Here is a 25,259-nt window from a genome sequence, read left to right on the forward strand (position 1 = left end):
CCTTAAAATGCAACTCCAAAGAAACTTACTAAAATTCCTATCTAAAAGGCATGTGTGGTAATTAGAAATTAGTGCTGGTCCGTTTTCTTTTAACTCTCATAACACATACCTAGATATTATTGACATATTTTTAAAAGGCAGTATCGTCATATACTTTAAATAATCGTTCTATTAAACCTTTGATTGCACAACGTTTTATTCGTCAGTCCTTATAGTGAGTAACACATTTCGCCCGAATATGGACTGGATATAAAACTCTTGCTATTATCATTATGCGCTTGAAATAACAACATTGTTACGTTTCCATCATTAAAGTGTTTCAAGGACTCTACTTGACTGTTATAAAATATGATTTGCTCTGATCCAAGAGTGAAAATTAATAAGTGAACTTAATAACAACCATGACTCCATAAAAGCGAAGCTCAACAAATCGGAGACTAGCGAACTTGAAAAAAGGGCAATTATATTTTTTAAGTCACATACTTAAACGTTATTATAAAGATGCTTCGCTTATTGGAAAGGGCCTAATCGTCCTTGGAATAAACATTATAAAAATCAGTGTAATTATCATCATGAAATCGACAGTTCTAAACATACCTTAATTGATGATCTTTGCTATCCATCCATAGACGACTAAAAAATTTAGAAAAGCTTCCCTGTTTCAAATCCACCTAAACCCTTTATATAGGTCGGGTGAAAGAAACTTATACCTGGCTCCACCTTTCCTGGTTTCTGACTATCAACCCATGGCGCTTAAAGCCTACAGGACTGGTTTTATTCAAAGATATTAGAATTTAAGTAATTCCTTTCTTCTGCCATTTTGAAAGAGTCGTCTTAATAAAACATTTTGTTGTTTAACAGAGTGTAAAGTCACAGTGTTATTTAAAATGAAAAGGTTACAATGACAATATAAAATGAGTTTTTTATAACTCAAAAAAAAAACTTTCTTATTCTAATGAAGAACAAGGGGGGGGGGGGCGAAAGTGACACTTTTTGAAACCAAAACTAAAAGTCAACAAAGGAACTCAACTAAAAAAAAGAGTTACAGGTCTGAGATTTTGCATGGCAGTTGCTTTAAAGGGGTAAAATATGGAACTGTGAAGAAACGGCGGCGCAACCGCCGAAAACCGCCGTTTCCCGCCGAATTTTTTTTTGCCTTTTCTCGGCAGTTTTCGGCGGTTGCGACGCCGTTTCTTCACAGTTCCATATTGTACCCCTATAAAGCAACTGCCATGCAAAATGTCAGACCTGCAACTCTTTTTTTAGTTGAGTTCATTTGACTTTTAGTTTTGGTTTCAAAAAGTGTCACTTTTGCCACCCCCCTTCAATGATAAGAGCCTACTATTTTTTCTTTCTGTTTGAATAAAACTGATTATTTTTAAAAGATCTGGAATGCTTAAAGAAAGAGTGGAAATGGCAATGTATACATATTATTTTACAAAGCGCAGCTTCTCTATAACTTAGGAGAGGCTGTGCCCTTCGAATCTCTGATCTTTGTACAAATACATAGAGGGGTAGGGATAAACCATCCGAAGATTTTATTTATGAATAAGATAGCCTAAAACCATCAGGGGACCTATTTTAAGCTTCCCTTAAATGGAAATTCAAGCGATTGAGATGTTAGTAAATGGACTAACTTTACTACTTTATGTAATACTAGCCTCTAGGGGCAATTGAAGTAAGGGAGAAGGGGCAACCCTCTTTTTTAATTTTGGGGTCATATTTTTCTACGGGCGATTTATCTTGGGTGGGTGGTGATACCCTCCCCCCAAATAGTTATAAACCTTCCCTTTTAAGTAGAAACATATCGGTTCAGCGGTTAAATTAGTTGGGGGTCTTAACCCTGTGAGGTCTATAACTGCGGTGTCCTAACCTAAATAAATAAACAAACAAAGAAAAAACTACCCCACCACCCCTTATTTTAAATTTCACCATTAATCTTTTCATCTACAATTATTTACGCGTCTCAAAATCGTTTTCTTTTTCAGGGAAGAATTGAAGGATTGCTATATGTGTCCCCGAAACTGTGGAGTTAACAGACTGGAGGATAAGAAGGGTGCCTGCAACACAGGCAGGTATCTTATATTATATTTTAGGTGGACTATTACTTCTGCAAGCTGTATGTTCCCAAATAAATGTATAAGTTTAGATGCATAACATACCAAGTACTGGTTGGGAACTTTTTCGTCTGCAAGCATATTGTTTTCTGCCCTTTTGTAGCGACTTGGCTATGTTAGCTATTATATTTGCTGATATTCAAGGACCCAATTGAAAGTCGTCAAAGGGTCCCCGTTTGTTCTTCAACTTTAATTGTTCTCCAAAGAAAAAATAGTAAAGAATAATAGTTTAATAATTATTTGTGGAAGTGAATGCACACCAACATATTACTTATTCAAAGCTAGCTTCCTAGAAAAAAATTTCTAAAGCTTTCATAAAGAATATTATAAAATACATGTATGTCGTAATAATAAAACAAATTGCGCAAGATCATTCAAGTAAATAAAAAATGTAACTGGGTATCTGTAAAAATTAAACAAGGGAATACTTTTGATAATTTATACAGTCCTCATCTCCCTAAGATTAAGGAGGGTGGAATGGGACACATTTTTTAATGGGATTGGGCAGTCTTAAGTCTGAACAATTTCAGGTATGCTGTTGTGAGTTCAGCGTTTCCCCACTTTGGTGAGGAGTCAGTACTTCAGGGCTGGAATGGTTCTGGCACCATATTTTTTGGACTATGCAATTTAAGGTTCGTCTTCTTATATTCAAATAGACTATTTCAGGACATGAAGATATATTTCGATTTTAGCAATGATTTTCAATTCATTTTGTCTAGGTATGAAATGTTTAACCTTAGGATTGTATATTTTAGATGTGTGTTTTGTCAGAACTGGGACATAAGTCAGAAAAAGCAAGGCTGGGATTTAAAGGTAAATATAAAACCAGGGCGTGGTGTGCTCACAAGTTTGAGCATTAAGGGTTGATTTTTGTTTACTATAAGCCCAAAACTGGAATGGTAATGAAAATCTTTAACTGTAAAAATACCACAATTTATTGGTTTTTATTTCATTAAATTCAAGTATAAACAATAAACATCCAACTCTTTGCAATTCATATGCAAAAGAAAATTACTATATAGACGAGAAGAAGGGGGGGGGGTATGAGAATGTTACCACATTCTAAAATATGAAATTGGGTAGAACTACCTTACCCTTTTTTCAGCCCCCTGGAAAATCATTGTGCACCGCACTGCTTTGATTAAGGGAACTCTGAATTAGGGTAAGACAATGGCCGATAAAACGATGTACATTTCCAATTATGATACACAAAATTACCCCTTCTTTAATTACAATTAGTGGTTGAATCGTTTGGACACTCGAATAAATGATTCCTCGTGGTTTTTAAGCCAACTAATAAGAAAACGTTATAATAAAACTTTGGGAATAGTGTAATAAAGAGCCCAATGTCCCCTCCCTCACTGCATAAAAATAATTTCTCCCCCCTGTTTAGCCAGAAGAGATAGCAGACCTGATGTTGAAGCTACAAGAAGAAACCAAATGTCACAATATTAATTTTGTTACTCCAGAACATGTTGTTCCACAGGTCAATAATTATAAATATCAGGGGTGTATATTTTACACAAAATTCTTTTTTTCCCCGGCTGCAAGATCCCCCCCCCCCCCAAAAAAAAAAAAAATAGTTTTTACCCATAAGAGGCAGGAGGGAATCGAAAAATGTTTTCAGTAGGTAGGTACTCTTTATTTTACTCATTTTTACCCCTACTACATATTTTTTGTCCCCAAGAAGGGTGAAGTGGGATTTTTTTCTTCAGTGAATATTCATTTCTTTCCATCTCACATGTTTTTCATTTCACACCCCACCCCCCTTCAGCCAGGGATCCCTTGCAGAATATACAATACACCCCTGATAAATATAGTAAGTCTAGATACTCAGTCATTTAATTGGACCAATAGGAACAGTGTAGGTACACTCCGATCACATTATTGTTTTAAAAATGTTCACATTTTTTTTACAGAAGATACTCATTATGGAATTGAATCATAGGTGACAAAAATATTTATCTGCTAAAATTATTTTTTACTTTGGATGAATTAGAGAGAAGTGTTTAGGTTTCTAGAAAGGTACTAACGGAAAGGCACTAGCTGTAGAGTTAATTTGTGTATTGGTTAACGAATTGACCAATTGTCGACATTTTTTTACATGACATAATATCTATTATTTAGGTAATAGAAGCAATATATTGTGCAGTCGAAATGGGACTAAACCTTCCAATCGTTTACAACACCTCTAGTTATGATTCTGTTAAATCTCTGCAACTTTTAGGTAAAAAATAGTTTTTTTTTTAGCTTGGAAAGGCAAAGCTATATCTCATAAATTTACAATTTGTTACGCGCCTAGCCTCTAGCACAGTAGGATCTTTTGCCAAAAAACGGGACATTAAGGGTAGACAAAAGTAAACATCAATAAAAAAGCTTGTATTTGACGAAATGATGTAATTTCTTTTGCTTTAACTCAAAAATAACATAAATTTTGCTCCAGTTAACTTCTAGTGTGCATTTGGTATGTACGTCTTGCTGTTTTGGAGGAGCGAAGCTACCCTATTTTTAAAAAATCTATAAAACTTCATAACTTTAGTTAAGATAGGAATATTTTAACAAAATCAACGTCTATGTAAATATTTCTTCAATGCAAACAATGTTTGTGAACATGAATATAGCGTCAGGTGCACCCAGTTTGAGTCCCGGCATTTTTAGGTAGGTCCAGTATAAGTAAAATAGGACACTTATAAGGCATGTTTTCAAATGTTTTTTTTACAGATATAAACAACAATAACATAATTTTCAAAACACTTTTGATTTTGTGTTAATACCTTTATTCTAAGTCTAGCTATCTTCATTTAAAGTTTGTATAAGAATATAAACATAATTACTAATATTATATTCTCTCTCAAACGTATATTTCTCTCTCTCTCTCTCTGATGCGTATATAATGTTTTTGCAATATTATAATTAATTCGCACATTTAAATTTCTGCTGGACCAAAACCAGTTAGAAATACAAGTTTTTTTAAAACACATGAAATTTAGCAAATTTAATTGCTAAAATAAAATTATTTATAAGTCATTTTTATTTAACGACTCCTTAAACCCTTAAATGTCCATTAAAACCGCGAGAACGGCAAAAATCGTTAAAAATCTCGCCAACGGCGGCAAATAACGGGGTAACGGTTGGCCGGAGGCAAATAATGCAGAAGTAAAGAAAGTTCCGCCTCAAAAAGTTAGAAAACATTGCATAGATGACTTTGGGCTCTAAAATGACTCCTTCCCCCTCTAACGGGGGAAAATTTGAAATTAACAAGAACAAAATTGTTCAAACCATGCAATATAAAATGCTCATTTACTCAAAAACGGACAAGAGGCCCCAGGTTGTGAAAACTGTTTAATACACAATACATGTTGTATATTGATATTATTATTGCAAAACCCGGGGCCTCCTGTCCGTTTTTGTGTAAAATGGAGAAAACTGATTTTTTGGGGTTAAAAATCTTAATATTTTTGGTGAAATTTTCTTACAAAATGTCAATTTACACCACCAAAAAAATATTTTTTAAAATTTTTTCTTTAATTAGACATTGGTACAGGTATCTGAAAAGTACCTCAATCAAAAATTATTTTCATAAGATGAACACAAATGTATTTTTTGTTGCTTTGAAAAAATTGTGTAAAAAAATCTGGAAAATCATCAAAACTGAAAAGAAATTTTTCACTACCTTTTTTAAAAATGGCATAAATCCGCCAAAAATGAATATTTTTTAAAAATTTCTTTTCTAGCTGTCTACTTACAGCCATTATTAATTCCTAGGATAGATAAAAGTCAATTTTAAATTTTTTGGATGTCCCGATTTTTTTCAAAAGATCCCACTGTGCTCTAGGGGCTAGAAAAATAGCTTAAAACCATGTGTCGAATGGGCACAAGACTTAAATCTGAAAATACAGAGGCCTAAAACCTTCAACGGTAGCTATGTAAAGCTTACATGAAAAAAAGGCACTAGTTATCGAAAGTTAGTCTTGGATTTGTATGACATATGGTCATCTGTCTTTGCAAGTACACAGTCTCATGTAAAAGAAAATTATCTTTTACAAAATTACACAGTTTTGCTGTTAATATGGTAGTAAGTATAACAAGATCAGAAAATAACAATTTAATTTAAATTCTGATATGCACGTAAGACTGTTTTTAGGCAATTTGTTTCTAAATTGAAGTCTCTAAAATTATGGTTTTATACTGAGCTGATTCTTTAAATCATTTTAATGGTGATTTAGATCGGGGTGCGCCGAATTTCAGCCAATCACAGTGCGGCATTTTTAAAATAACGCGCTGTGATTGGCTGAAATTTGGCGCACCCCGATCTAAATCACCATTAAAATGATTTAAAGATCCAGCTCTGGACTCACTCCTATAGATGCTAGGGGCATAACTGCTATTATCGAATAAATCAAAAAGTTTTATTTTTATCTAGATGGAATAGTTGATATTTATATGCCAGATTTCAAATTCTGGACCCCAGAAACCAGCCAGCGACTCTGCAAGGAATGTTAAGCCTTCATTTATATTCATCAAACGACTGCTCTGTTTATTCTTTAATAAAATAACAGGATCTCTGTGTTTGTCTGTCTGTCTGTCTGTCTGTCTGTTTGTACCGAAGGATATCGCTAACTACTGAACTGATTTGGTTCTCCTTGACAGTTATCATCTCACAGGCTTGGGAAGGTTTTTAGCTATTTTTTGGAAGGAATTGCCAAAAAAACAAATTTACCCATAGCTGCGAAAAAATATTTTTGGTAAACAGCTGATCTTAACATAGATTGAAAAGAAAACATTGTACATGCCCCTAGAGGCTTCAAGGTGTGTAGCCGTTAGTAGAATATTTTGCACTACGAGAGTTTAAAGGAGGGGGATTATTTAAAGTATTATCACAGTGTTATGGGCACTTAGAAATATTACTTCATATCCTAAAATTGTTTTTCTTGCTCTTACATAAGAGCATTATAGTCAGGGAAGGAGAGGACATTAGACTGTAGGTAAATAGGTCTACTGCAGTTCACGGTAAAATATTGCTGGTAACGAATATTGCCAAAAATCTATGAATTTTAAAGGCTGCTAGCTGCCAAACGGCTGATCGTACAGATCATGCCCGCACACTGTTTTAAGCAGCATAAGAAGGCCTACAAATAATCTGGAATACCCATAATATTTTACCGTGAACTGCAGTAGATCCAGGTAAATTATACTAATACACAATGGCTATAAAAATGTTCTTTCACTTGTTGGTATAAAACTATGAGTACTAATCTTGATGAGTTAGTTCAAACTAGCAGTTTCCAAACAATTCTACCAATCATTTAAAGTTTCTGAAGTTGTAATTTTGTTTATCACAATTGGGGATTTTTTATATTGTAAATCAATTTATCATCCATTGTCTTTTCCCTTAAGATCCCTGACCTCAATCAACATTACAACATTGAAATGAAGGCCTAAATAATCAGGCTAAAGATTATCCCGAAGTAACAAAGGCTGTGATTAAAGAAATGCATAGACAAGTTGGAGACCTTATATTTGATCATAATGGTAATACACTACCTATTCTATAATATAAAATATAAAAGGTTTTCTGTCTGTAGCTTAAGATTTCGATACCTACTGAACAGATTGTGTTCTCCATTTAAGGAAGGCTTTATAAATGTCTTGGTGTTGAAATTGAAAACAAAACTTCCCCTGTTATATTATCCACATATTATATATCCAGAGATGGCATAAAAAAACCACTTGGTTTAAACCAAAAAAAACAAGCTTAAAAAAAAACAAGGTGGGGATGGTTTTTTTAAAAATATTTATACAACGGCCTATCTTTCCAGTTATATCTTTTCATAACGTAGATAATACAGTAAATAACTGTCAAAAACCTAAATTACCGTATCATCCAGGGTTGTCAAATCGGGCGGGCGCTTTTGCGCGGGCGGTTTTGGGCTGCCCATTTTCGGGTCCTTTTGGGCAGAATTGGGCACCTCCCGTTTGGGGGGTGAGAAAAAGAGGGGGGGGGACAGGCCTATAATTTGGATATTATTAAAAAAACCAAAAAAAACCTGGTTTTTATCAAAAAAAACTGGTTTAAACCAAAAAAAACAAACTGGTTTGTTCTTTTTAAAAAAAAACTGTTTTTTTCCATCTCTGTATATATCCATTACTATGCACTTAGTTTTACCAGGGAGAGAGGGGACATTGGACGGTTTATTACATTAGTCCCTAAATTTACTGAAGTGGTAATTTGAAGTATATTCATTGAGGATGTACAACAATCTATCGGCCATTGTCTTATCTCTTTAGATCTCTGTAGTTTTACGGTATTATGACAAACTGTTTTTTAAATTCATAATTTCAGGATTGGCAAAGCAAGGGCTGTTAGTGCGTCATCTCGTAATGCCGGGGCTAGTAGACGAAGGGAAACAAATTCTAAAGTTCTTAGCTGATGAAATATCTACAGACACCTACGTTAATATTATGGAACAATACAGACCTACGTTTAAGGTATTTATAACCTTTCTTGGGTAATATCCAGGGAGGAAGGGACAATGGTGATAAACTCATTAACCCTTTACTGACCCCGCAAATCAATGTTTTTATCAGCTTGTATCAAAGGGCTTCAACCCACACGGGATTGCACCAAAGCTCCTAAAATAAACCATATCCTTAAACTAAGGGGCCGGGGGGGGGGGAGGGGAGTTTAATGCAACCAAGCCGTTACTTTTCCAACTTTTTGTTCGATTTAGAGAAAATATACCTTCCAAGGATTACTCATGCAAAAGTTCAGATCGAAATTCGAATTCTAAGTGCCATTTGCTCATTGATTACGAGATGGTTGCATTTACCCCCCCCCCCTTATATAAAAACCCCAACTTAACATAGCCTAGCCTATCTAATGTCAATTTTTTAAGATAAGTGCAATTCCTCGTTTATCAAAATTATAGTTTTAAATATAAAAATAGGTGTTTTCACGGGTTTTGCAACATAAGAATGGCGGATTTTTTTCGAAATAATTTGGATTGTCAATGAATGTATAAGTATGTATATAATCCAGATCCTATTGGTTGATAGTCAAAGACCCAATTGAAAGTCGGCACAGGGTCAACGAGGGGGACATACAGTCATTCCCCATTCCCCCTCTATTGTTTCACTTTAATGGATTGTCTGACACAGTTTAATATTTATTTAACACCTTCCTCCTCTATTGATTAACTTTAATGGTTTGTCTGACTCAATTTATTTAACCCGTTTCCCCTTTTTGTGTTACTTAAATTGACACATTTGTTATGTTTTGTAGGTTGGAAAGGGAGAAACTCGAGCTAGAGAAGGGTTCACAAAATATGAAGATATTGACAGACCAATTCATATTACTGAACACGAAGAATTACAAAAATATGCATATGAAATAGGTAAGATTTGTGTTAGAAGTACTCTTTAACGATGGTAGACAGGTCAAAAGTCAAGGTGGGGGGGGGGGGGGAGTTTTGACACATTTGCGTAAACCTGGCACCTAGGCTTTATCTTTGGACTGAGAGGATAGGTTATTAATGATAAAATCATTCTTATATGATGAATTTCACGAAATTTTAAGATTTTTTGGATAGGCCTCCGGGTTCCGGAGCTCCAGGTTCTCCAGGTGGTCTCTGTGCAGGTAAAAATGAAAAAAAAAAAAAAAAAATTTCAAAGTTACAGGTCAACTTATAAAACAAAATATGCATCTTTTTTAATATTAATCACATATTTGAAGAAAAAAGATGCATATTTTGCTTTATAAGTTGATTTGTAACTTAAATTTTTTTTTCTTTTTCATTTTTACCTGTACAGAGACCACCTGGAGGCCTGGAGCTCCGGAACCTGGAGGCCTATCCAAAAAATCTTAAAACTTCGTGAAATTCATCATATAAGAATGATTTTATCATCAATAACCTATCCTCTCAGTCCAAAGATAAAGCCTAGGTGCCAGGTTTACGCAAATGTGTCAAAACTTCCCCCCCCCCCCCCCCCCCTGTTCAATAAGAATCTTAAAATATCAATAACAACTCAGAAAGGGAGGGGACCTTGAGCTGTTTATTATACTATTCCCTAAAGTTTTATAATAACGTTTTGTAATATACAACAGGGGAAAATTTGTGTATCATCATTGGGGGTGTACATCAATGTATGGGCTACCCCTTTAGATCACTGATAATTATGGTCACTCAAAAACAAAATCATTCCTTCAAAAAAAAATCCAATAAAAATGAAATGTGTCTCTATTTTGTAAAAGTAGAAAAGAAAGTGCCAAACGTAAACAGTCGTTTATAGTTGCCATGCCAGAAGCTATGTGACTGATTCGATCGATTCAGTGGTTAGCGAGTTATTGATGGACAAATAAATATTTTACAACAACTTTATATTTTAGGTTTATGGAGGCAAGAAAATTATGAACCTTTGAACAAACCACTAGTTGAGCTGTGATACATTATATTTATTTGTGAGGCAGTGGTACATATTACTATATACCCCCCCCCCCTCCTCCTAAGAAGTGCAAGCTTATAAAAATATACACCCTGTTGTGATGGTGATTAAACATGAAAAAAGAAACAGAAATTAATTTGAGAAATCTGATATCCAGTCCGGCCTCGTTATTAAATCTTACCTGGAAAGATTCTCACCACCAGGAATAGGATCCAGGTGAGGTCTATAGAGCTAAATCAAAATAGGAACCCATAGGTAATTATAAAAAAAATATGTTAGAAACAATATAAATAAAATTTAATTTCCAATATGGCTTCGACACTGCTGGATTGAAAACGTATTTGAGGCAAACTTAAAAATCATGAATTGTATTGTAACCAATTTTCTAGGGATATCAAAATAAAAATCATAAAATCAATAGGTAATCTTTTAATTTTTCATTTTACCAACCGTGCAAAGCTGTCTTATACAATGTGCAAAATAACAAATCAAGAAATAACATGTAGTCTGTCTATGAAACAATATTCACGGAATTAGTGAACGTGACATAAGTCCCTACCCCCTAAATTATATATTTAAAATAAATTTACAGATATAAAATGGGGAATAAAGATGAGATGAAGAAGGAGGACGTGGTCCAAGCAGTAATTGTAGCTGATTCCTTTAACAGTGAATCTTTTAATACAAGGTACATCACATCATGAATACTTTACTTTATACAAATGTTCTATAAAAGAATTTAGTTAAAAGTGAAAGATCCCAAAATAATTATACATTATTAGGAATAAAAAGAATCGTGAAATAATTACAATTTTCTCATAATACACTTATTTTCTTAGAAGTAATTTTTAAAAACAAATACCTACTAAGAGCTTCATAAAGCATTTTTATTTAATAAAACCTGGAAAACTTTACATCTTCTTTTTAGTTTTGCTCCTTTGACAAAAGATGGACCTTCTTGTCTGTTACCTTTGGCGGGCAGACCTCTTCTTGATTATACATTACAGGTGAACAAGTTATTCAAGTGTGTGTGTGTTAGTTTGTGATAAGCTAGTGTAGAAATAAATAGAGGGGACATTGGGCTGTTTATTATACTAGTACCAAAAGTTTTAGAGTAACGTTTTCTTATTCGTTGGCTTAACAACTTATAAGAACTTTTCTCGTATTCATTTGAATCCGGTGGAAAGGAACCGGTTCTCATGAATACGAAAAAACTATGTCTAGCATCGTATTATATCCAGTTTTCTACGAATATAGAAATGTACAATCATAAGATTAAAACTAGTTTTAATCTTATGATTGTACATTCTATATCCGCGGAAAGCCGTTTATAATGCGATACGAGAAATAACTATTCTTGGATCTGATTGGTTGGTTCATTAAGTTGAGTGTCCAAATTCAACTACTAATTGCAATCTACAGAGGGGTTTGTGTATCATCATTGATGATGTACATCAATTTATCTGCCATTGACTTATTCTTAAAATCCAACCATCTTATAAAAGAATTTAAACTATTATGACATAACTATGACATGAAATGGAAAAAATCTGTTTTTACTTTTATAATTTTTCATTTAAATATCCACGGAAAGCTGACTATAATACGATGCGATAAATAACTATTATATTTCAGTGTTTAGCTAAAAGTGGAGTTCAAGATGTTATCATTTATTTAACTACAAATTCTTCAAAGGTCAGTTTTTTTGGTAATGCAGCTATTCTATATTATCCTAACAATAAAGTGACAGGATCTCTATGTGTGTGTCTGTACCGAGGAATTGTTAAAAGCGAAGCTTTTCTATAACTAGGGTCTGTCCGTACGTCCGTCCGAGATAGATAGCTTTTATTCGTTAATTTAGGCATGTTAGAATTGTCCTATCGTTTTCAAACTTTGCATGATGATTCCTGTAGTAGTTGGGTACGATTTAGAAAGCGTAGCAACTCTATAATCATTACCAGAATGTCCGTACGTCCATTTTAAACATGTTGATTTTTTTACTTTTTTAACAACAAATTTTCAAGTGTTCTATTTATCCGTTTGATCTGATTTTTGGTACATTGATTCCTGGGACAACAAAGAACAATATTAAAGCGAAGCAACTCTATAATCAAGTCCAAAATGTAAGTATGTCCATAAACATTATCGTATTTTTAATCAGTTTTTCAACAAATTTACTTTTGATTCGACATTTATACATTTATGTTCCGATTTTTCAGTTCAGATACTATACAAGTGTTAATATCCGTTTGTCCTACCGTTTCAGTGCTTCGCTTTTATGGATGTTGTCATCCTTGTTTGTTTGATTTTTGCCGATTTCTCCAGGAGTTTTAGGTTTAAACTCTAAGAAACTATGACAAATTATACCGAAGGTTCTTACCAGATGCTGCATAGTAGTGGTTCTCCTTTACAATGTAGCTTCTCATAGGTCTTTGAAAGGTTTATAACTTTCAGTGGAGGATACAACCCTCCCAATATTTTTAACGTGTTGCTAAGGCGACGCTATTGTTGGACTAACTACTTCCCTTTGTAAAAGGGGGCCGAAACTTTTTCTTTTAAAAACTAGAATTGAAATACAAAATTTCGTATCCCCAGTTTTGTAACAAAATAAAATATTCTAATTTTAAAAATAATGTAAAATGAAACTTAAATAATCCACAGCTGAATTAATATTTTGTTAGGTAAAAAGCTGGCTAAAAACATCGCCATGGGATTCTAACTTTTCAGCTGCTCCATTCACTGTCAGCTCAATTGTCAACGAAGATTGTAGGTAAAAATATTACTTATATTCTTCTGTAAAATGGGTTTCTTTTTGTTTGTCGGTTAAGATCTCGCTAAATACTAAACTGATTGATATATTCATTTTAGGGAAGCTTCACATAGGTCCCGGGATAAGTAGTTTTTAAAAATTTATCTTGATGGTTTAAGGCTAATTTTGCTCACTCCCTTTTCAAATTTCAGCAGTCTTTTTACAAAAATGTGTAAATTGGTGAACATAACTAAACCCCATTAAAACAAAGTTTATAATTGAAATGACGATTCTTTTATGCGAAACTTTTTCGTTTATATTAGGAATTCCGATACAGGGTTTTAAATCTTAAATATACAACCGTCCCCGCCGTACGGACGTACAAAGTCAACCTATAGAAACATTTTGAAGCACTTTTAAAACATTAGCAACTATTCATTATTTTACATTTTCAAGATCTTTTGGCGACGCTATGCGTGACCTGTATGACAAAGGAATTCTACGCCATGATTTTATTCTTGTCTCAGGTAGATTCATTTTCATTGGTAAAAGCATAGCTTCTTCGTAACTAGATTATGTAACTCTAACCACCATAGATGCAAGCTGTTAAAGCAATAACCATTACACAGTGAGCCCAGGAATCCAACTTTGTGGAAAAAATTATTTATGCCCAAAATCGAACTTTAGAAAATCAATTATTTTAAAAGTCCATGTTAAAATTTATCATATTAGAGGAGGTTTGCCATTTTAAATTAATGAAAAATTTAATAAATTAAAGTTTTTATGGCCTTCTGAAGTTGTTACCCTGGAATTCACGAAATTTAGATACAAAAATCTCCCAAAAAAAATATTTTTAAATTTTTTTTTGTTTTACTTGCCATTTAATCAAATATTAACTTAGGACGTAATGTAATACCATTTTAGAAACGTCGTGCAATTATCTAATGCTGGATAACAAGAAACTAAATAGTTTTGTTTAAAAAAAAACTCTTAAATCCATATTAAAGAAAGTTGGTGAAAATGCAAAAAAAAGCACATTGAATATTTTTTTAAGCTCTGATTCAAATACCTTGATATTTTTAGCAACGAGGTGAAAATTTTTAGGATGAAGTTCTAGCATTAATTAGGCAATATATAAGAGGATCCCATTGGTCTTATCAACTTTCACTTAGTTGCTTAACCTCTGTAGATATTTTTGTAAAGGTCGTTTTAAGCTATTTTTAGTGTATAATTCTTATATAATTTGTTGCTGGATTTCATTATAGAGAAAAATCCTTTTACAGGGTAAAAATCTGGCAAAATGCCTTTCCGAAAAATCATGGCATAAAATTTTCCCACCAGTGGTGGAAAAGTTAGAGCACCTCAAAATAAAATTTTACTATGCCATTGTGTATTGGACCCTGAGGGCCTCCTGGAGTGGCTAGCAGAAATCTAAAGGTATCTTTAGAACCACAATGGCCGGCTCTAACTGCAATCAGAAAAAGTCAGATATAATTGCCGGCCGCCTTCCGTCCTTTAATTGGCGGCAAAGTTAGCACACCAAAAAAATGACAATTTTTTGTTGTGTTTTTTGCACACAGGGCGGCGTGTGTTTGTGGCGCAGCCACGTGTATTACCACTTTTTTGTAGGTCATTCCAAGCCAGATTGGCGGGTGTGCGGCCGGAGGTGGTCTGACCGGCCGTTTGGCCGACAGCCGCAGTTAAAGGTTGCAAAAATTGTCAAAAATTTAAGTTTTTGAGGATTTTTGGCATGCCAGTGCGGCCAGACTGCTTGGCTGACAGGCCTGGGACACATGTCACCTGACACACTGGGCCATTGCCCATCTTTGCTATTTTGCACAATTTTTTTCCCATCACTTCCCTGGCCGCGATGGCCATTCAAAGTGGCCTGGGTCAAAATCGACCAAAAACCAATTTTTGGGGGTGATATTTTGACCCCCCAATCATCTAGAGAGGGGGAAAGAGGTAATCTTGTTAATTCTGTAAAAGGTACTATAAAAACCTTTTAATTAAAAAAAAAATTGTTTGATTTGGTTGAAAAATAAGGAAGTTATTAATTTTTTCCACAAAATTGGATTCCTATGCTCACTGTGCATTAGTTTTTAAAATATTTTAAAATCAGACCTTCCATTCAACAAAAATGTCTCAAAACCTCTTACCTAAATGGACGTTCAGAATTTTTTCTTCTGTGAGATTAGTAGCTATGTGGATACATAAAATAACAACCAATAATGTTAAGTTTCAACAATTAGACCATTAGCTATTATATTAAAGCTGCTAGTAAAGTAACAACATCTCTGTGTCTGTCTGTCTGTCTGTACCGAAGGATCTAGCCATCCGCTGGACTTAACTGTTTTTCAAAGCTTCTTACAGTTCCCGGGAATGTTTAGAACTAATTTTGGGGAAGATTCCTACACCCTCAAAAGAAAAATCTGCAAAAAAAAATACTCCCCACTCTTCCAAATTTAAAATAAAATAAAAATTGAAAGGGTAGGGTTAACTTATCCTACCCACCCTTTTATCCTCAAGTGCACCCAAACCATCTAGTATCTTAGTCGCCATTAATCTAAAACTAAAGTTTGTTATCTCTAGGTGATCTTGTATCCAACCTGAACCTTGCTCCTTATCTTGCTAAGCATAAACAAATCATGGCCAAGGATAAAAAGGCAATTATGACCTCTGTCTATTCTAAGGTTAGTAATTAACAATAAATATAAAGAACTAGATAAACAGTCTCATAATTGGACCATTAAGAACAATGCAGTAAAAATCCGACGATATTAATAGTTGGGACGAGTACATGTTGGGGTAAATAGTGCAAAGTCAGCTTTATGTATTATTTCCAATCACTACCACTACGAAGGATCGGAGGAACATATTTAATACTAAATTAGATGTTGATCTAGCCCTCGGTCATTTAATTCGTACAAAATTCGTCGAGTGATCATCAAGGGTAATAGATTTATAACCTATCCTTCTTTTGAATTAATTTGAATTTTGTTCTAGGGGTACCAAGGCAACCCCCTAAGATGTAAAGGCTCTGAACTGGTTCTAGCAACAGATAAGTAAGTTTTTTTTCTACATCCAATTTTCTAGACTTTTCAAGGATAATTGTGATCGTTGATTTGAGAATTTTAAAATTAAATTCATCTATTTCGAACTTTGAACGGTGATTTTTAAAAACATATTTACAATTTAGAAAGCATAGCAACACTATTGCCAGAAATCTGCTTTTTTATAATCTATTTTACATTGTACAACTACAAACAACACACCCAATTTTTGTCAAAAATACAAAGTGGCTGTATTTTTGCTAGTTGTAAAAGTGGCAGCACCCCCAAACAAGAAGGAAAGTTATTATTTTTTTTAATAAGGGGGGGTTTTTAATGCAACCATCTCGAAATTAGTGAGCAAATGACACTTAGAATTCGAATTTCGATCTGAACTTTTGCATGAGTAATCCTTGGTAGGTCTATTTTCCCTAAATCGAACAAAAAGTTGGAAAAGTAACGGCTAGCGGCTCAGCCGTTCAGCCGTTTTTGCCTATTTTCAGGGTAAATCCATCATCAATTACGTAGGAATCAACTTTTTAAAACATATTTTTGGTTTAATTCATGTTAAATGATAGCAATAACCAATTTTAAAACTTCTAGTACCAACAGCTACCGTCTAGAACCGTTTGATAGCGTTTTGGAGTAAGAAAGAGTATTATGTTGAGAGAGGTTTCGTGACTAATTTGCAATATAGATATCAAACAAATGGCAAAACGACTGAGCCGCCAGCCGTTAGCCGTTACTTTTCCAACTTTTTGTTCGATTTAGGGAAAATAGATCTACCAAGGATTACTCATGCAAAAATATAGATGGAAATTCGAATTCTAAGTGCCATTTGCTCACTGATTACGAGATGGATGCATTAAACCCCCCCCCCCCCCCCCCCACCTTATTTTCTTTAAAACATATTTCCTTTGAAATGCTTTGCTAAACAAATAAATTTAAAGATTCTGTAGGTAAGATAAAAATTTAACAATCTACTACACAAATGGATGTAAAATATACGCGGATATTATGACAGGGGGAAAATTGTCGTCTAATAGGTTAATAACATGTAACCAGTAGGAGATATGGGGTTGGGGTTGAAAGGGAGGGAGTTGTTATTTTAGCCATCTAGGTGTACCACATATATCTTGATTTAGGGAAAGTGATGAAGTATTATTTTACCAGAAATCCAATGCAAAGACAACTTTATTCCCTATTGAGTTGTTTCAACACGACCAGGTATACATTTAATTGTTCTAATCTTAATCATATTTATCCTATTATATAAAGTAGTAAGGTTTTTTGTCTACATACTGTAACAATTTAGTTCTCCTTAAAAAAAGCTTCACACATGTCACAGGATGGTTTTAGGCTATTTAATTGGTAAATTCAAGTATTGGAATAGTTTTATGATATTTTTTTAAAATCTAAGAATACAGATCCCCTTGATGCTAAGGACATAGCCACTAGTTTAAATAAATAGTTGTTTCTTATGTTGTAAACCCTCTACAATAGTGTAACACTTAGTTCCTACACTAGTGTCGGAGAGATATTGGGTTTGAATATCTGCCTAAACCACGCAATAACTAAAGATATGCTATATAAGATGGTGGAATATTAAGAGTAGGGGGAATGCTTTGGCCAAAAAGAGACACCACACAATGTATACTCAAAACGTCGTGTATTCAAAGAGTTGGTTGTCTGTTACAGTTGGGATTTTGAGCCATGGTAGAATTTTTGTTAATTCTTACATCCATGAGTCATGGCAGCCAGATTGCTGCCTGGCTGCTTTTTTAGCCTCTTTTAATATACTAGTGGCTGTACTCCTAGCATCTAGGAGATCTGTATTATGAAGGAGTAAGGAAAATAGCCTAAAACCTAACTTACATATACAATTAAATAGCCTATAACTATCCAGGGGCCTATAAGAAGCTTTCATAAAATGGAGAACATCAATCGGTTAAGTAGTTATCAATATCTTAAGGTACAAACAAAAAAAAACCTTATTTCTTTATAAAATAGGATATGTTTGTATAGGTGAATGTGTATTTTGATATCCTCGACTCTGGAATATACATCTGTTCTCCCATCCTACTCTCTCTGTTCTCTGACAACTTTGATATTCAAGGTAATTCTTTATCAGACCAGCTACTCAATAGAAACGCAGTTTACATCTAAATAGTTTCTTAGTTTCTTAATGCAGTTTTCTTACACAGAGATGATTATAAAATGGTTCTATTGTATATTTTCTAAAGGCTTTGCCAAAACCTTACATTTACTAAATTGGCTATGATAATACCGTATAACAGATTACTGTTCATTTTGTTCGCGCTTCTCATTGACAGCACTAGTTTTATTATCTTTATATAAAAGTAGCAGGATGTCTAACTATACTACAGAATGGTCTCGCTAATTTCTGAACTGATATTGTTCTTCTTAACAATGTATCTTCTCATAGACGTGGTTTATAAATGTTTGGGAATGGTACTACCACCCCTCCAAGATAACTTGCCTTTAGATAGAAATAACCCACATAATAGTCTTTATAATATAGAAGCACATGCGCCCCTTCAATGTTGGGCCATCCCTAATTTAAGAATAAAACGCGCGGCATAGAGCTATACTACGCAACAAGAACTAGTTCTTAGTAGAAAATATATTTCGCTTTATTCAAGCCTTCTCAATTCTAATCGTTCTGTGCAAAAGAATAAAATAGATTTTTGCTAGTTCTACATATGAACGTATTTGTCCTTATTTAGATATGGACAGAATGGTAAATGAAATCATTGAAAGTGAATTGATAGATTCAACTATCTACATGCAAGTTTCAAATTCAGGTAACAGGATTTATAAACATTTGGAAAGATTATGGATAGATTCAAACCTACAAATACATAGACAAGTAATAAAATATAGATGCTAGGTATGCTAATTTGGAAAAGTTTGTCTGTCTGTTCCACTTTTTGAAAGAGACTATGCACGAACGAGAGGAAGCATCTTTTAGCAGTGATTCTAAATATTTTTTTTGTGAATTGGGTTATGATTAATACAGTTATACCAACTAAAAAGTTTCACCATGGTTTTATATGAATAAATCTTTGAAATGTTAAGCATTTTTGTCTTTTGATGAAATATCATCAAATGTTTTGTTGAGTTTAAAGGTTTAAATAAAATAACACACCAAAACATAATGAAATGCTGTAAATTACGAAAGTACATTAATAAAACTGTTTACAATATTACAAGTTACCATCCATTTTTATAAATTAACATTTTTCATTTACTTTAATGTCACAGCAGTTTGAACTCGACAAAACATTTGATTATATATAACCCAAAAAATGCCTAACATTTTAAAGTTTTTTTTTCATATAAAAACATAGTGAAACTTATTTTTTTTAAATTGCTATAATGATATTAAACATAACCTTATTATATTAACCAAAAAAACATTTAGAATCACTGCTGGAAGGTGCTTAGAATCACTTGCTCTCTTTCTTGCATACTCTTTGGCATGCTATAACCGATTTTCAAAGAATATTCAATTCATTGTTGAATAATTTTCAGTCATTCTATGCATAATTAGATGTCTATCTGCCCAAGTATAAGTTTTATGTCTCTATATATATTAGTGTATCTTGGCCATTTTTCATCAGATTTGCCTCAAGAAATACCATTATTATTTCTAGCATCGTATTATAAACAGCTTTCCGCGAATATGAAAATGTACAATGTTAAAACCAGTTTTTTAGCCCCGAAATGCCGAGAAAACTGGATATAATACGATGCTAAACAAAAAAATTCAGTATACCTGAGAACCGGTTCTAATCCACCGGATATTAATCGGTTTCGAAGCGATTCGGGAAAATATTTTCCATAGTTTCCTTTTGTTTTTACACATATTTTTTTTTAAAATAAGGAATTAAGTAGGTATAGTTTTCAATCAAATTAATCTTGTTTTATTCAGATTTCAGCAGCCGCGTATCGAACCCATACCTGTATGGACTTGTACATGAAAAGGTTCTCAACAGATGGGTTTATCCTATTGTACCAGAAAGGTAAATATTATAGTATGGATGCAAACTTCCTTTTTGATAAAATATATACTCTATAGCCAGGGTCTGTTCGTGTGTCCGTTCGTCCTTATTAATTTGTCAGTAACAATGACAATAAACTTTTTGTTTATTGATAGATTCAAAAATTTATTTAGCGAAGTATAACAAATAATCTAGTATGACAATACCCCTCCGAAATCCTAATAAAGGGCTAATATTTTATCATTTTTCAGAAGAATCCTTGGAAAAACGGACAAAGTCTGTGTGTTGAATAACAGTGTTTACAAGAGTTCCAGTGCTAAGGTCGCTAAGGGAACTTGTATTGGTCAAAACACCTATTTGGGTAACAGGTATAGAATTTTTTTTATTTAGTAGTGCAGCTACTTCATAGTTAGTGTATATCAGTACGTCATTCACGTCATTGGGTTGCTAAGGGAACTTGTATTGGTCAAAACACTTATGTTGGTAACAGGTGTAGAATTTAGTTATATTATGATTAGTAGTGCAGCTACTTTATATTTAGTGTATGTCAGTACGTCATTGACGGTTACTAGTTAATAGTGTTTACAAGAGTTCAATTGCTAAGGGAACTTGTATTGGTTAAAAGACCAGCTATGTTGGTAACAGGTATAGCATTCAGTTATAATGTTTGGTGGCGGAGCAACTTCATAATTATTGGATGTCAGTACGTCATTGACGGTCACCAGATAATTGTGTTTAGTTCTATAGCTATCAAGGAACTTTTGTCTTATAACTTTACTATTTTTTGTTTTACTATATTTGAATAGATTATATGTATGTATGATATTATATTTTACTGTATTTTTGGCAACATTTGTAACTTTCTTCAAAAAATTCTTTAGAGTGAATATTGAGCCTGGATGTACAATCAATCGATCAAGTCTGGAGGACGAAGTTAAAATTGGAGAAAACACATCAGTTTCAGGTTTAAAAATTCTTCTGTTATCCTCCCCATAAATTGTAAAAAAAAACATTTGCAGGACCTATGACCTTATGAAAAGATACATTGTAAAGGAGAACAAAATACGTTCTGTGGTTAGCGAGATCAGACCCAGACAGGCGACACAAACAAACACACAGATTCACAGACATCATGTTACTTTTAATTAGGGATGGGAATCCGTCGAATTTTTGGGCCGGATTCGGATTCCGGATTCTGAAGGAATCCGTCAAAAAAGTGACGGATTCCTGCGGATTCCGGATTCTTATTTTTGGCGGATTCCGGATTCGGATTCCGGATTCTAGCAGTATTTTAAAAGGCCGTCCGTCACAGAGGGATAGCTTTTTTCGTTAATTTATCACTATGTTACTTGGTTGAAGCCTTGATTTGTTTAAAGTGTTGACTTCCAGCATAACTAAAACATTTACATCACATTAGTAAATTAAAAAATTTAAGTGCTACGTATGTCCTAAAAATGTGCTTGGTATTTTCTAACCTATTTAAATTAAATTTAGCCTACCAATTTAGAATCCGGAATCCGCTATAAAAAACGGATTCCGGATCCGGATTCGGATTCCAAAATTGGCCGAAAATTGGGCGGATTCCGGATTCGGATTCCGGATTCGGATTCCCATCACTACTTTTAATAGTTATTTTTCGCATCGTATTATAAACGGCTTTCCGCGGATATAGAATGTACAATCATAAGATTAAAAGATAAGTTTTTTTAGCCCCGAGGTGCCGAAGGCACGGGCTAAAAAAAAACTGTTTTTAATCTTATGATTGTACATTTTTATATTCGAAGAAAGCTGGATATAATACGATGCTAGACATAGTTTTTTTCGTATGGATGAGAACCGGTTCCTATCCACCGGATTCGAATGAGTACGAGAAATAAGGTTTATCTTGAATACTAGTATGTTTATCTTTTTTTTAAATGAGAGATACCGCAAAAGATTTTTAGTTTAATGCTTAAATTTTGTTTGAATTTCAGAATAGGTACCTATGTTTTTTAAAAATTTCATTATTTTTAGGAAGCATAATCATGAGAAACTCTATGATTGGGGCAAAGTGCATTCTTAAAGATTGCTTAGGAAATCATTGAATACTATTTTAAAGGGAGGGGGGGGGGGGGGGGGGCGGATGTGCCACTTTTTGAAACCAAAAGTAAAACGCGCATGATCTCAGCCCATAAAAGAGTTACAGGTCTAAAATTCGGTATAGCAGTTGCTTTTGTGGAGAACAATATGGAACTGTGAAGAAACGGCGGCGGAATCGCCGCTCCCGCCGAAAATTTTTTGCCTTCTTTCGCCAAATCATGCGCGTTTTACTTTTTGTTTCAAAAAGTGGCACATCCGCCCCCCCCCCCCCCCCCTTAAAATTATAAATGGTAGGTATATTTGATTCTCTTACTTAACAGTAAGACTTGACAGTCCAATAACAATTCCATCAAAATATTGCAATAGTCTATTTGTTGATTACAATCACAGTATAATTGAAAACTAAAAAATTAAAAAATACATTTTAGCTTGGTAGGTTATAAGTATTATTGACTGTCTCAATTTTTCAAATAAAGTAGTTCTTTTGCAGATTTTATTAAGAAACAGTTTAAGTAATTTAAATGAGGCAGAATGAGCACAATTTTAGTGTTTTGATATTAGTTAGCCATTCAATGATTTAAAACTGTAGTTGGAGAGAACGTTGAAGTTCCCGATGGAGTAGAAATTAATGGCAAGGTTATAGTTGGACATCATTCAATATTACATCCTGAACAGTCTATACCTGAAGGAACAAGGTACTTAATAGATAGATTAGAATATAAAAATAGAAGAAAATAATTTCTCCAAGTAAAGATCCATCTTAGGAAAAACAACAGTTTATCTCTCACTTATTATACAAATCAAATGAAAAAAAATAAATGTATTAAACCATTGAATTGGCCAAATTGTTCCTTCACTATGTTCCTATTGGTCCAATTAAGTGATAAGGTAACTATAATTTCTATATCTATTATATTTAGGATATCAAGTGTGAAGGAATCTGATGGCTTCTCAGACGATGAAGGAGAAGGACAAGGTAATCATTTGTGCGTGTCTGTGTGTGTGTGTGCGTGTGTGTGTGTGGGTGTGTGTTAAGTAGTAGAAGTTGTCATAGTTTATTAGTTTTTAGACCTAAGTAGTCATAGAGTTGAACGAGACACTTTTGTATAGCCACAATGGCCACATTCAAGTAGATTATATCCCTCTATAATATTTTTTAAATGATAAAACATCCAGTTAAATATCAAATATTTTTAAACTTATCAAATAAGGCTATTTACAAATAATTGAAGATTAATAAAGATAACTATATCTTTTTGATATCATTCTATATCAATGACAAAAGTTGATAGTCTGATGATTATTGATTAGTTATCATTTTATGTTCACTATTTGATCAATTTTGTCATTTAATGATCCTTCATTAGGATTTACTTGATTTGCACATTTTACAGATTTTTAGTTTATTCACTTGTTGACTTGTCACGAATGTACCTCAGGGAGGGAGAAGACTTTGGGCTTTTTATTCACTGGTCCCTAAAGTTTAATGATGTCAGTTTCTTATTCGTTGGTTCAATAACATAATAACTTTGGGGAATAATATTGAATTTGATTATGGGAGAGGTAGCTTTCGCAGAATTTCGCAAAGGTGTGAGTTTTAAGACTTTAAATTATGAGAAGAACTCTAAAATTTAGTATGGTAGTTGCTCTAATATGGTAGTATAGAACTATTTGTGTCAGGAGAAAATATAGAGGAACTTTTTTAGAAAAAAATTAGTCTCAAATGATTCAAAATTGTCTAATTTGGCGATAAAACGCGAAAAAAAATCGACTGTTTTCGGCCGCCGTTTTTCACAAATCCACTTTATGCCTTATAAAAGCAACTACTATTCAAAATTTTAGAGTTCTACCCCTAATTTAAAGTCTTAAAACTCACACCTTTACGGAATTCTGCAAAAGCTACCTCCCCCCTTTGTTATTTATTTTGAGTGTACCTACTTTATTCAAACATAAAATGAAAATTCATGAACAATGACCATGATTACTATGATTATGATGCTTATATATCTTTGCTAGTGACTATGCTAGAAGGAGAATATGGTCCCTGCGCATTTAACTATGTGGTTGAGGATGAGGATCAAGACTTTGAGGATGAAGATGAAAAGGTTTGTTCTTAATTTTAGGAGCAAAGCTATTCTGTAAGTTAAACTCTGTACATTAAAATTGATTTTTCTTCTAGAGAAAAAGAACTTAATTTTAGAAAATGTTAAATTTTTGTCTTTGAATCTTATTGGTAATTCTAACAAATGGTTAAATGTCCCTTTGGCACATAATTGAACATTTATTTGGAAAGAAGGAAGGAAAATAAGTGATCATTGGGTTGATAGTTGCATCAATGTGATACAAAATAAGCAATAAGCAACTTATTTATTTTATCTTACAAAGTGTCCTTGTGGTGATATTTGAAGTATTTTATAACTCGACTAAAAGTGATTATTGTAAACTCTCTTTTTGAAGAGATCCTTTTAGTTCATAGGAGTTTTAAAAAATAATAAGAATACCACTAATTTTATCTCCCTAATAAATGGGGCTTTGAGGGATTATATTTATATAGGATGTTGGAGCAAGCAACTGGGGCGAGGTTTATGTAACAGATGATGAGGGATCAGAGCTCAGTGATGATGATGATGACAACAATGATCTTAATGACAGCTGGGCTGATAATGAACTCAGGTATAATGACTATCTTATAATTTATTGGTAGATTTTTCTCATGATTGGCGTATTTTTATTAATTTTTTTAGTAACCCTTTGTATATTCGGTTGACGATTTTTCAATCTTCATATTTTTAATATT

General features: G+C 33.4%; 2 protein-coding genes across 4 annotated transcripts in view; both read left to right on the forward strand.

Annotated features, from left to right (window-relative positions):
• LOC145332025 (uncharacterized) lies at nt 1-11,159 on the forward strand. 3 transcript variants are annotated; one of them, XM_080176932.1, is made up of 13 exons: nt 1-57; nt 689-764; nt 1,384-1,421; nt 1,989-2,075; nt 2,648-2,749; nt 2,873-2,930; nt 3,511-3,603; nt 4,245-4,344; nt 6,541-6,609; nt 7,566-7,649; nt 8,461-8,606; nt 9,400-9,511; nt 10,504-11,159. In XM_080176932.1, exons 1-13 carry the CDS (start codon nt 8-10, stop codon nt 10,557-10,559), a joined length of 1,071 nt encoding a protein of 356 aa, XP_080033058.1. In that variant the 5' UTR covers nt 1-7; the 3' UTR covers nt 10,560-11,159. The 3 variants fall into 3 exon arrangements, with proteins under 3 accessions (XP_080033058.1, XP_080033059.1, XP_080033060.1); XM_080176933.1 differs by having other exon boundaries at nt 1-48; XM_080176934.1 differs by having other exon boundaries at nt 19-77.
• The window catches only part of eIF2Bepsilon (eukaryotic translation initiation factor 2B subunit epsilon), a 19,962-nt gene continuing 5,815 nt past the window's right edge, over nt 11,113-25,259 (forward strand). The window contains exons 1-18 of the mRNA XM_080176931.1: nt 11,113-11,247; nt 11,488-11,566; nt 12,195-12,254; nt 13,241-13,329; nt 13,765-13,835; nt 15,901-16,001; nt 16,315-16,373; nt 17,504-17,585; nt 18,384-18,474; nt 19,106-19,183; nt 20,314-20,404; nt 20,635-20,751; nt 21,265-21,347; nt 22,397-22,453; nt 23,049-23,157; nt 23,383-23,438; nt 24,479-24,567; nt 25,017-25,135. Of these exons, the coding sequence (XP_080033057.1) occupies nt 11,159-11,247; nt 11,488-11,566; nt 12,195-12,254; nt 13,241-13,329; nt 13,765-13,835; nt 15,901-16,001; nt 16,315-16,373; nt 17,504-17,585; nt 18,384-18,474; nt 19,106-19,183; nt 20,314-20,404; nt 20,635-20,751; nt 21,265-21,347; nt 22,397-22,453; nt 23,049-23,157; nt 23,383-23,438; nt 24,479-24,567; nt 25,017-25,135 (1,520 nt within the window). The 5' untranslated portion in view covers nt 11,113-11,158. The remainder of the gene's footprint in view (nt 11,248-11,487; nt 11,567-12,194; nt 12,255-13,240; nt 13,330-13,764; nt 13,836-15,900; nt 16,002-16,314; nt 16,374-17,503; nt 17,586-18,383; nt 18,475-19,105; nt 19,184-20,313; nt 20,405-20,634; nt 20,752-21,264; nt 21,348-22,396; nt 22,454-23,048; nt 23,158-23,382; nt 23,439-24,478; nt 24,568-25,016; nt 25,136-25,259) is intronic.

The sequence above is a fragment of the Acartia tonsa genome, chromosome 11, assembly GCF_053477335.1.
Source record: "Acartia tonsa isolate MP-2025a chromosome 11, ASM5347733v1, whole genome shotgun sequence".
In the NCBI taxonomy this organism is placed as follows: Eukaryota; Metazoa; Arthropoda; class Copepoda; order Calanoida; family Acartiidae; genus Acartia; species Acartia tonsa.

What these genes read in the sequence shown, in the direction of transcription:
- LOC145332025 (XM_080176932.1), top strand. Translation starts at nt 8, where the DNA reads ATGCAACTCCAAAGAAACTTACTAAAATTCCTATCTAAAAGGCATGTG. An exon ending in CCATGGCGCTTAAAGCCTAC is followed by an intron (nt 765 to 1,383) that starts AGGACTGGTTTT and finishes ATTATTTTTAAA; the next exon opens with AGATCTGGAATGCTTAAAGA. An exon ending in GAAAGAGTGGAAATGGCAAT is followed by an intron (nt 1,422 to 1,988) that starts GTATACATATTA and finishes TTTCTTTTTCAG; the next exon opens with GGAAGAATTGAAGGATTGCT.